The 12,735-nt window shown below is 31.9% G+C and overlaps 2 protein-coding genes across 3 annotated transcripts in view; both read right to left on the bottom strand.

Annotated features, from left to right (window-relative positions):
- Positions 1–1,784: 1,784 nt before the first annotated feature.
- Positions 1,785–8,903, bottom strand: LOC117121854 (receptor-type tyrosine-protein phosphatase alpha-like). 2 transcript variants are annotated; one of them, XM_033267241.1, is made up of 9 exons: positions 8,791–8,903; positions 8,439–8,588; positions 7,836–7,935; positions 7,135–7,199; positions 6,164–6,289; positions 5,353–5,490; positions 4,651–4,805; positions 4,097–4,232; positions 1,785–3,775 (listed from the first exon to the last, which is right to left on the bottom strand). In XM_033267241.1, exons 1-9 carry the CDS (start codon positions 8,881–8,883, stop codon positions 3,701–3,703), a joined length of 1,038 nt encoding a protein of 345 aa, XP_033123132.1. In that variant the 5' UTR covers positions 8,884–8,903; the 3' UTR covers positions 1,785–3,700. The 2 variants fall into 2 exon arrangements, with proteins under 2 accessions (XP_033123132.1, XP_033123133.1); XM_033267242.1 differs by having other exon boundaries at positions 6,164–6,253.
- Positions 8,888–12,735, bottom strand: part of LOC117121864 — a 21,564-nt gene continuing 17,716 nt past the window's right edge. The window contains exons 11-19 of the mRNA XM_033267252.1: positions 12,315–12,543; positions 11,932–12,061; positions 11,178–11,251; positions 10,563–10,699; positions 10,095–10,170; positions 9,600–9,676; positions 9,247–9,283; positions 9,052–9,149; positions 8,888–8,926 (exon numbers count right to left, since the gene is read on the bottom strand). Of these exons, the coding sequence (XP_033123143.1) occupies positions 8,888–8,926; positions 9,052–9,149; positions 9,247–9,283; positions 9,600–9,676; positions 10,095–10,170; positions 10,563–10,699; positions 11,178–11,251; positions 11,932–12,061; positions 12,315–12,543 (897 nt within the window). The remainder of the gene's footprint in view (positions 8,927–9,051; positions 9,150–9,246; positions 9,284–9,599; positions 9,677–10,094; positions 10,171–10,562; positions 10,700–11,177; positions 11,252–11,931; positions 12,062–12,314; positions 12,544–12,735) is intronic.

Here is a 12,735-nt window from a genome sequence, read left to right as displayed (position 1 = left end):
AGGTTGAGGATGTTTACCTGTTAGTTAATCGTAGACAATTTGATTGCGTGCTCGATAATTAGCCACTCATTGAAGGGGTGTTTTTAAAATTGTATTCATCTCACTTCTCTATAGTGAGAAGATTGCGACCGACTTGCCGGTTTCAAAATAAGGCCGGTCTCAAAAATAACTTGTGTTTGTAATTCAGAAGGTTTGAATTTTCGTTGTCTAACACCATCTAAGTTTATGGCAATGCATGGGGCCAAGAAACTAGGTAATTCTGTTTTTTCATGATGTACGACAGAGTGGCAAGTCAAATGGCCGAGCATGTCACTTACCATGATAGTAAGTGACATGCGCTGTTTGACATGCCGCATAGAGTAGATTGTGCTCTGTTACTTTACCGTTTTTACCGTCACATTTTGCTGATTTATTACACTGTGATTTACTTACTGACGTGTTATTATCATTTTGAACAGATGACATGAATTCACACCTGTCTAGAAGAATGGGTCCGAAAGTGGATACCTTTTGCAAATGTTTGGCACGTTTTCTCCACATAAATGTGATCCAATACAAGAGCTTATGCTCATATATTTAGTAATTGATCCACTTTGTTTTTGGGTAAAACCCGGGTAAAACCCATTATCTTTAACCCAGGTACAACCCTGCGATACACATTACCCAATGAACAAATAATTATGACAACCACCTTACATCCAAATGTAGTGTCTACAATTATCAATTCGCATTTTACGTGTTTTCTAAATTTGATCTCAGAGCAAGTATCAACAAACGCATGAAATGGGGTTGAAATTGAAATACAATAAATGCCCTTTTGTAACCGATTATCGATCAATAGCAAATCTGGTCTACGATGTTCACTATGCTAAAATCTGTCCAATTATTGGGAAACATTACAATTGATAAACTAGTCTTTACTCATAATTTCCTTATGGATTATATCAACTATTTTGTCGAGCAACATACATATTTCTGAAAAGCATACATCCATTCATCACATGTGATCATTTGGGTTGTTATATACTACACACCTTTTATCATTGGTATTTAGATAATATCTATTTAACAACGTGCCTACTTCCAGCAACTGATATCTCGCTTTATATATAAAACCAACAAGATTATCTCTCAATGATAAATTTTCAATAAAGGATGATGACAACTTTAAGTCTCTACATTCTGTAATAAATACCCTTCCTTGTGACTTCAAAACACCTAATCCTTTAATTCTATTTTCATTATGGGTATTTTTAATAACAGTGGTACATGCAAACGCCATACACATAATACATAATCTAATTTATATACTTATATACTTACTTACATTCAGATATTTCTGCTTAAATAAACAGTCCTATGAACCTTTTGGAACTGAGTAATAAAGAACAACATACTGTAGTTCCGCTAACCTACGATCTTATTGTAATTATTATTTGTTCGTGTACACTAAAGTCATTGTGCATAGCAGTAAATTCATTGTTAGTTTGTGGATGACGTATGATTATTTGGCTAATAAGAACTTCATTAGCTTGTACCTATTCTATATGACTATGCAGGGTTATTTTAATTACCAAAATTACTGACACATATATAGGCCTATATATACACACATATATATACATATTAGACACGCATATACACATACACACATAATCATACATACACACATACCACACACACACCCACCCCCCACACACCCATAATTATATATATATATATATTATATATATATATATATATATATATATATATATATCATTCAATTAAGTATTGCAGACGCATAAATAACGGTAAATATTTTGACTTTAACTTTAAGATAGAGTAATTAATTTGATACCAGTATTTTAATGATGGGGCTGGTAGTTCGAAACAGATTGTTTACCACCTCTCGATGCTACAATGTAGCTTGCAACAATATAAATCCTGATTATTTCACTAAATACTTGGTTAATTCTGAAAATGCTTTATGTCTTAAATGTTTATAAATAATAATTAAAAAAAAAATAATCCAGACCCCATAACCCCACCCCGTCCCTTTTTCATCCACACCCCGACAAAACACCCTCTCCAACAAGGCTTGGCGAATAAAACACTTCTTATGTCTACTAAATTCATCAGAACAACGGGGATGCCATAATAAGCACGTAGATGCTTCAGCTTTATAAAGGTATAACCAATTCCCCCGAGATATCAATAATTAAATCCCTGGGGTTAAAAATAGAACATCTCTGTTCCCCAAACTATTTCTAGCAAACCGTATAAAATGTTATCGCAATAGCGAACTGTGTTGTTGCTAAGGAGTTTCTTTGAATGCTGCTGTGATTTTTCTTCAATTTCTGCAGTCCTTTTAGAGCCCTTTTGCTCAGAACTTTATAGGCCAGTTTACAGATAATAATTATAATTCAAAATAGTTTAACTTTACACATAATTGTCCGATTAAAGTCATTGGGCCCTCATTATAAAATTAATGATGTGCTCTATTCAAAATATTTATATAAAATATTCGAAATATTTAATTGAAAGTAAGTTTTAAAGGAACTAGGAACACATCCTTTTTTTGAAATTTAAATAAATTTATAATACTAAAATATTAAACAAATACCATAAAGATAAAAAAAACCCGTTATTATTTATTAAAATTTACTACAAATTTGCAAGTGTTGTGTTAAACTCATCAAACAAATTGCAACCTTTAAAGACCACCCCATTGTCCACCCCAAAGCCTACCCCACTTTCACAATGGTATAGTCCATTTTGGGTTGGGTTGGTTTATGTCCGGTTGGTTATTGTCCTGAGTGGTTGTTGTCCTGAGTGGTTGTTGTCCTACCCTGGTGGGAAAAAAGGCCTACTTAATACAATAAAGAAATAACTGATACTTTACTAATTATACTATGAGCACCAGTTATTACCATATGAATAGGATTAAAAGGGTGTGTGGTAATCCTACGTTGGTAATATAATGTACATTTAAACATCGAGTTGAGTAATGTCAACTGGTTTAGTAATGTAGTCAATAAATCATCCCTTTATTCATTATATTAGAATTAAGGAATTCTCCAAAATGGAGGATTATTTAAGAAATGAAACTGATTTCCACGAAAGCAGTTTAAAGCAAGATCCAATGCCCTCCAACTTAATGCCATAGTATGTAAATAATATAATTATGATTCTCCTGTTGATAAATACTGCCCTCTTTGCCAGAAAGTGAGGAGGATATCATACATTTTATGTTAACATGTAGAACACTTTAAAAAAACATATCTGAGTAATATATCGCTGCGGATAAGAAAATCACATCAAATTCTGATTATTATTTATGCCACTTATTCATGAGTGGAGATTGTAACACTAAAATGGATATACTCCTTGGAAACTCTAGCAAATTTATGAACGATCTTCCTATCTCGTATTTAAAAATAGCATGGCAACAGAGAAAAGACCGTATTGTAAAACCATATATAGCAATATTCATATTTGTTTATCTACACCCATTATATTTATCATTAGCAATCGTTTCCAATCCGTTTATAGATCATATATATCAAACTTCAAAATTAAATTTTATAACTTGGAGATTATACTGTACTATTAATAAATCTAGGTATACACAATCATGGTGTAGCCATTATGAACTTGGATGCACACCAGTAAGCAAAGTGCGAGTGTCGTTGGAATATGTAGGTTTTAAGTAGAACAACTAATCATCATCTAGTTTCAATACGGTTCGTTGTATGTAGGCTCCGACGAGGTCATAGCAGTGTGTGTACTGTTCCTGCAATACAAAACATTATCCATCAGTAACAGATATTTAAATATTCAGTATCAAGTTGATGAGGAGAGCTGGAAACAGGTTATTTGTTTCTATTGTTGACAGAGTGAAACTGCCTCTAAAAAATCCCGTGTCATGCCGTCAAGCGCTCACATAGAGAGGAGGAGTATTCTTCAGCTTACAATATTAAACAATTTACAGTAATATAAATGATGAGCATGATGGTAGGATATGGATAATGATGATGATGAGGTTGAGAAATAATGGTGATTAGGTTGATGTTGACATATTCAATTATTAGTTTCTAATAACTCTGATTCTTACGATGTTTTCCACCAATCCTGGTCTGTTTGCCCGAAGTCGTTTCACTGACTGAAAGACATCAACAACGCCATCATGCTTTATCCTGTCCAGTGTCTCAGTGATGGCACAATAAACCCCAGTTCGACCCATCCCATTCCTATTAGAAGTGAATATTGTAAGGTATTCATACAAGAAAACAACAATTTCGTTTTTTACTTATTTATTCGTTAACAAATCATAATCATAGGTGGGGCCAGGACCTACAAAATGCTGCACGAGAGTGCTAGACGTTACCAGGGGCGTAGACTGATAGCGGTCTAGGATGGAAGGGGTGGAGGGGGAAGGGGATGTTTCCAGAATCTTTCCATTGAAAACCCTACACACCCTCTCCTCAGACTCCTTTTAAGTAAACCACTCTTAAAGGATGTATATTATTATACTTTATGGTTATAATTTCCAACTGAAAGCTAATAACCTTAATTCAAATATTAAACGTAGTTCTTCAATGTATTAGCGCGAAATAAATTGTACTAAGCAAATACAATCATATTATATGAACAATGTATCTTACTCACATGCAATGTACAACAACTGGGTGCCCCTTCTGTACATCAAGGTTTGATTCAACTATTTCATATACCTCCAATAAAGTTTCCAACCTGTTCGGGCTATCTTGGCCTACTGGCCAGTCTGTCACCTGATATTGCGTTACAGCTAATGGTTCACGTTTCTTAAAACAAATTAATTGCACAATTGTTATCATCATAATTGTGTACAAATTATCTTTACATTAATAGACTTACCAATAGGCAAATAAAAACAAAGAAATTTTCAGTTATGTTATTAGTCTTCCTTTTTTTACACATACTTTTTATAATAATAATAATAATAATAAGAATAATAAATAAATAATAATAATAATAAATAATAATAATAATAATAATATTTCTCTCATTAAAAAATATTTATATTATTATCAATATCAAAATATTGATAATAATATAAACAATTCTAAGCAGTTGTTTCAGGCAAAATTAACTTATGACATGATTTTACAGTATATTTGCTATTTGACACATATTATAATTGTTCGATTTAATGGAACAGATCTGTCTCTTATACACATCTAGATGTGTATAAGAGACAGATATAATATATGTTATATAGTATATATTATAACAAAATATTTATTAAGCAAATATAACAATAATTCCACATTGTGGTGATTTCTTTGATCATAAAATAAAAATATAGAGTTATGTTAAAAAATAACTCACTTCATCGACTTCATCGTTTATGAAAAACTTCCTGATAATTATGTGATCGCCTCTACTTTCATACGAGTTGAGTTGTATTTTCATATTGCCAACATGTTTAGTACTGCCCTCATTCTCCTGCCAGTATTGTGCGCATGTCTGTTTAAACCGATACGAAGGAAATGTAGATCCATCAAAATTATTTTAGTAGTGTTCAGAATGAGGAACTAAATATTTTGTAATTAGTAATCTTTGAATGGGTTCTGTCATTGTGCGCATTTCTGTTTAAACCGATACGAAGGAAATATAGATCTATCGAAATTATTTTAGTAGTGTTAAGAATAAGGAACTAAATATTTTGTAATAGTTTAGTGCAACAAAATAGATTTCAACAATTTTGACATTTAAAGATGTACTGTGTCCCTTGAAAAAAAAAACAACATAAAAATCGTTTTGGAATTTTACTTGCCCATTTTGAAGTAACATAAAAATTATCAACTTGAACATAGAAATTAGTGTAGTGTATTACAGCGAAAAAATGATAGAAACACTTCAGTCACTGGAAGTGTTTCATTATCTTTATTATAATTATCCAGTTAAAAAATCAGAGAACAATTTTTTTAAATTTAATGATTTCTATGCTCAAGTTAATAATTTGTATGTTACTGCAAAATGAGCAAGTTAATTTAAAAATTATTTTTTTATGATTTTGGTAATTGCCAAGGCACAGTACATCTTTAAGCATGTTTTTGAACAAGATTTCCGACAAGTGAATAGTTTGGCTTGTCTATGCCACATATGGTATTAAAAAGTGTTTTGCTTTGCTACTAACCAAGTCTATTGAATTAAGCACCACAATCGCAGTTGCTTTCCAATCGTGAACTAGCCTCCAAAAATCGTCTACAGTTTCTGTTAGTGGCATCTGAGTAGCAATGAATTTGTTGAATGCTTTGTAACTCTTAATATACAAAAGAATAATGTTATAATATTAATAAGAGAAATAAAATATATAGCGACGTTCCTGTACTACACACTTATATCATGTTTTTCTTTGTCTTCAAATTTTATTTGCTATTACCTGCAGCTTATGGATCTGAATTAGTTATCGCACACTGTATCCAATGACTCCTATTTTAATTAATAATTGTCTAAACATTGAAGGTATGGTATAAATAAGTACAAGAAGACACGAACCTATTAAAAAGCTTGATGCCTCCAAAAAGAAAAGACTTTTGTTGGATGACTTAATTTTAAAGATTCTCCTTTTACGTAAAGGCTTTGCATATCGTATGACGAAGTGGCAGGAAAATATTAAACTTTTTGTAGACATATTAAAGTTAAATATTGCATGTTATGATTCATCATAATATTTTGATTGGATTTATTCGGTGTAAACACCAAGGATAGCCCACGAAAGTCTAGAAGAAGACTTATTTCCAGTGGGGTCCTACTGGTGGGGATTGAGCAGTACACCGGGATACAATCCCCTACTCTTTTCCGAGGAGTGTACTGCGTTCTTTAACGTGCACATGGGCCCATAAATGCACACGGGACCAACGCCTTAAACGTCTCATCCGAAAGACGGTGCGCTATTATAACTTGTATCTCAGCCCTCCAGCTGAAATACAAGGAGAGGCAGAGCGATGGGAATTGAACCGGGGACTACAGATCTCCACGGTTCAGCGCAAACACAGTGGCTACTACCAGATTAGCCGACTGAGCTAAACTGCTCTAATATTAATCCTATTTAGCATTTTTGTTTTGTTTAATAGCTTAATGTTAATGCTTGCATTTTAAACTTACATTCACAAATGAAGCGTTGATATAATTGTTGCTTTCAAAATTCAGTATCACTCGTGATCGATCAACTGAAACAGGAAAATTGTCATTCTATATTGCTGTTAGTGTTGTATATATTACGGGACATAGTTTCAGATGAAGTACGAAATAATTGAAATGTTATAGTGTAAATATTATACAGAATGGAATTTCACCATGATGAAAATATTTAACTCCATGGAAACTATTTTGTTTTCCTCTCAGATTATCTGAGAGTAGTTGTCGTAGTGGACGTGGCTCTGCACAATATGGCCCGAGGGTCAGAATACTATCTGTGCATTCCGTTGTGTCCTTGATAAATAAAGCATTACACCTTCATAATTTGTCGATACTAAAAACCAATCACTTTTCCACTTTATAGGGGCAGACACATAGAATCCTGGTACACTTATCTTACTGATCAGAGGTATAACAATCCAGCCGTCCAAGAAGAAATCTCTAGCATCACTCCTACTCTAGATCTCCTTAACTGTACTCAACTTATGTAGTTAATTTGCATATCTTGCCAAAAACAACAGGGCATTGGAGGGCTAGTCTATTTTTATACCTCCATGGTCTAATTGGTTAGATTACGTTTGGGCTGATCCACTTCCTAGTCCATTCCCCATGACCTTGGTGACCAGGAGAACTCCCAAATTCCAAAGTTATCTTACATCGTACCGTACCTTGCGATACATTTGCAAATAGGTTTTTCTTGATGTTGTGTTGTTGACAGCCGCTTGGCATTGCCTCTGCTCCTGGTGATGGTGTAATGGCATTCAGCATCTGTTTGGGGGCCAAAAACATCCTTGTTTTAATTAATGTTCATACAAAACAAAAAATGTGAATTGGTAGATCTATTTTTAGTGTTTTTGGAAACAAACGTTCAGGGTAATAATCTTATTATTTAGAGGTCGTCTATGACAGTGATAATGCTTTTTTGTAATATTGTAGGCCTATGTTTGTTCTTCCGATGTCATCCGATCCTTCATGTGATGATAAGATACATTGTTATGAATCTATGTGATGCTTGTTACCATATAAGTTAAGTACTTCATCAGAGTAAAGGTAAGTGCATCGAAAGAAAGTTTTTGAGAGGATGAAGCTAATATACAAAAGATTAGACCAAGAAAAGGAAATGTGAGAAATTTAGAAGTTGGAGTTAATAGTACTATTTTGTGGACTAAAAAAGAGCGTATGATAAAGCAGAGTTAACATCACATATTTATTTGTAATACCAAATAGATTGCAAATAATATAATATATTATTATATAATCAAAATAAATACCTGAAATTCTTCTTCGATAAATGTTGTCTTTGTAACAGGATTTAACCTTTTCAAGTGTGCTATCCGACTTGAAAATTCTGACAGTGGGAATTGCACAACACTTTTGAGATGAAACTCAAGCAATGCGTTGTAAATGCAAACACATTGATGCTAAATAAATCAAATAATTTCAACCTTTCAGAAAAATGTACAGAAAAAGTATACATAATATTGGTAAATAACAATTAAGTAATATATATGTGTATATATATATATATATAATATATATACAATAATGTTTTAAATGTTGCTTTAGGAAACATGGACAACAAATTATATGATTTTAATTACAGTTAAAAGAAAATAGGCTAACCACTGTCTGAACCATGTCTACCCGATCGCCTCTTATTTGTTTTAGATATCCGAGGATATCGACAGACGCTTCTACCTCCATCATATCCAACATGGCGTCAATGACGATGTAGGTTCCTGTCCGTACAACACTGGCACTATAGTATATAAAGAAGTTCAGTAGGATAAAGTTAGTTTACTTGATGACTTCATCATCGTCATTTTTATCATCATTAATATTGTTTTATTAATATATATGAATTTGATCAGAAATTGTAATTACCTTTTTTCCTTCATATATGTTAGTAAGCATGACGACAATTTCGATTTTCAGTTGACATATCATTCGCCAAAAATCATAAAGGGAGTCTTTGTTCGGACCTGAATAAACACACAGTTACTTGTATGATATTGATAAGAATTAGTGATTAAAATCAAAAACAGATACGAGAAAAGATAAGTATAATATTTTTCTCACCTTGACAAGCTATGTATTGTCTTTGCCCGCTATATCCCTAGAAAAGTAAACATAATTTAAGTACTGATTAATTTAAAATATAACACCAATTCCTGCTTTCTGTAGTTGGACCTATACCACACAGTTGTTAAATTTGTTAGTAAACATTGTGTGCTTGAAATCATCGATAGATTTTTGTTCTCGGTTCTATTTCTTGTGAGAATGAGCCTCTGGACTCCAATAGTATTTATAAATAATTTTAAACGAGACATTGCTGCTGAGAGCAGATTAGGTATCTGAAAGAAAGCATTTGGGCATATCTAAGGAATTTTAAAAAGTATATTAAAAAGACATAGTATTTATTGTAAATTAACCTTGATATAACTTGCGTTGTAGTAATCATATTTAGAGTTGCTCTCCACTTTGTCCAACACGACGCATGAGTGATTATCTAATGAAAATGAAAATCGAGCAGAACCTCGGGATAATACGGTAACGATATAATATAATCAGATATCACATAAAAGGCTAACTGAACATACAATGCAATATTATTCTATTGCATGATCAGTTAGCCTTTTATGTAATATCTGATTTGTAAAATTGGACAATAAGAGAATATGGTTTTATATTAGAAAATGTAATAAATTAACTTAAAACATGGGAACGATAAGGATAAAATAAAATAAACAATTTCTAATTAAACAATGATAAAAAAAAATTATTGCTGACATAAAAATTATTCACAAATTTAGGATACATGGTTCAGGGTTACCTCTGGCCCTGCCAACTTATGCTCTCGTCGAGGACATCAGACCCACCGTCGGGCAAGTCCTGGATTGGACGTGAACAGTAACATTAATGCTTACATGAGATGCTATTCTTGGATCTATGATATTCTTGGGCCGTCACTTTCCATGGTCGCGTCTGACCAACTGGTAAGGGCTGCAAGAAAAAATGTTGGATAATTGTCTTTGGTTGTATTTATCAATATGATTATTTAGTAAACATTTTAGTGATTCAAAAATAGAAAAAAGGACTAACATAATCATTATCAACTTTATTCAAATATCATAGTTGAGAAGCATTAGAAATAAAAAAGAGAAAAAGGAAATCAGTGATTGATGTCTGCCAAACAAACTGCTCATGTAATGTCGTTCAACAAAACGGCTCACATTACCAAGGCTTCCATTAGTATTTAAGTTTATTAAAGCTTTACGCAATTGGTACTTTGACGATTCTGTTATGTAAGTTTAGCTTGTACATTTATTATTATGTTCTATATTTAGCAACCTTAAATGTATTAAATTTATTTTATTAAACACAAATATACTAACATCAAATTCATTGTGTATTCCTTCTGTGGATAGGTTCTTTGTGACGTATAAAACCAAATCAGAGATTGAAATTCTTCGGGAAAATGTGGTTTCTGTTGCTTTCATTGGAACGTTTTCGCACGTGAGCATCTTTTGATCTGGTGAACGTAGATTTGGTAATAATTAGGAAGCACCAGTTGATGATGAAAGTCCGTCCATTAAATAATCATAATCATCAACAGAATTACCTGTTGACACAGGCCTATCTGTAAATGCTCTAAATTCCGAGAGCAGAAAATTATTATCTAAGAATTCAATACTGTCCAATTTTTTGTATAATGTCATGCCTCAGAATGCCTAATAAATATTTGCGTTAGTTGTATTTGATGTAAACATTTCAAATATTTTGGAAAAACTTCAAAAAAACATTCAAAGCTACCAAAATGCAACAGATGGAAATAAAAAAAATTAAAAAAAAACAGATCTTGAACATTCATTATAAACCTGTCGGACTAAATGAAAAAAATAACACTAAAAATTGAAATGATAATGAAGTTGACTTTTGAGGGAATGTATTATTTGTTATGAGAAATGGAACATGTTGCTAGAGATAGTATGTGTATCAATAATTCCTACCTATTTTCTCATTAGATTCGAGTTGTATTTCATCTTGCCCAGGTTGCACCTTACCTTTACCGTACATCATCTTCCTATAATATAAAACAGATAGCAAAAGTCTTACAGATTATTATCGCTGTCACGACAGCTACCTCTGTCACTGTCGTTAGTTATGATTATGCCGGCCCACTTTTAACAACATCTCGCTACGGGTATTTAATAGTTTAGTTATTATTTTTATCGTCAGCGTTAGTGTTTATTGTTAATTTTGTAGCAACGTTTGTTTATCATGTATATTAACTATACTTTTCCGCTGCGACTTTTCAGGGGTCATTATTTAGGTTACTACAAATCAACAATGTTAATTTCTTATTTTATTATCCCATCGAAAAGCAAATTCAAAAGTCGCCACTTACTGGTGAGAACACAGACGAACAACATACAAACCTACATTTTATAATGAGAGCGTATATTGAATGTCTGATAATATTATTATTAGTCTAGTTAAAAAAATCGCCTTACCTTCAGTACGAAGGTTGAATTCCTGACAGAAGCACTACTGTATTTCTACTATTGATTTATGCAGGCCAATATCTTTATATGTATTTTGGAAATGATATGATATTTCAGTAATTCAAATTAAATGATAATAACAATACATATTATTATTATTATTATTATTATTATTATTATTATTATTATTCGTGTTAAATATTCAAAGAGTTGATTTTGAAAGTAATTGAACTGATAAAATTAAGTGTAATACACATACCAAAATATTATAAAAACTACAATCATTAAAACAAAACAAACAGCAGCTGCAATACCACCAACAATAGCAGTATATCTACTAAAATCAGTACCAGACTTGGAGCTTGAATTTGTAGGTGATGAGGTTTCCGCTATTGAGGAAATTAAGACAGATATAGTAATATATAAAAATGAAGCTTTGTGGAGATAACATTCGCAATGTAAGTGTAAGTGATAAAATATATATATATATATATATATATATATATATATGTAAATAAATTACGTCTTAACAATTTACCGTATGGTATATGGCCTAAGTATTATTTAACATGTCTTATTAACAATACTATATAAAGTTACTGAAATTATTTAGAATCGATGATAAACTAGATATATCAATACCATTATCTAGAAGACTACTTTCAACAATTTCACTTTCGCTGTCTTTATTAGAAACAGTTATCGAAATAACGTAAACTTCATCAGTAGCAGTGTTGTGTATCGTTGTTTGTGTATCAATTCCACGGTAAACCACATCACCAACTCCCTCATTTGTATTCAAATTGAAGTACACAGTGTAAATATATGTTAAATTAAGACATTTGAGTGTCTCTGCATCCACTTCAATATCCTATTGAAAGAAACGCCATTACATATTTTAAATACAAAAAATACAGAAAGTTGTTATGTATCTAGATTTGTGCAAAAAATAAATAAATTAAATAACCTTACACCATAACGATGCTTCATAAAAATTGTTTTTATATAATTAGAAACATTGTCAGATAGCAATGCAACTTTAGAAAAACAAGTACGTAAACAC

This window comes from Anneissia japonica, unplaced genomic scaffold (assembly GCF_011630105.1).
Source record: "Anneissia japonica isolate Jap-2015-1 unplaced genomic scaffold, ASM1163010v1 scaffold2392_len1475705_cov187, whole genome shotgun sequence".
Taxonomy (NCBI): domain Eukaryota; kingdom Metazoa; phylum Echinodermata; class Crinoidea; order Comatulida; family Comatulidae; genus Anneissia; species Anneissia japonica.
The sequence above is the reverse complement of the archived record's forward strand: the minus strand, read 5'-3'. Positions and strand labels throughout refer to the sequence as shown.

Bases quoted from the DNA above. Each gene is read 5' to 3' on its own strand.
- LOC117121854 (XM_033267241.1), bottom strand. From the start codon at position 8,883: ATGTTGGATATGATGGAGGTAGAAGCGTCTGTCGATATCCTCGGATAT. The intron at 4,806-5,352 runs GTGAGTTATTTT...ATTTGTTTTAAG, and splicing joins TAAACGATGAAGTCGATGAA to AAACGTGAACCATTAGCTGT. The intron at 3,776-4,096 runs GTAAGAATCAGA...TTTGTATTGCAG, and splicing joins CAGGATTGGTGGAAAACATC to GAACAGTACACACACTGCTA.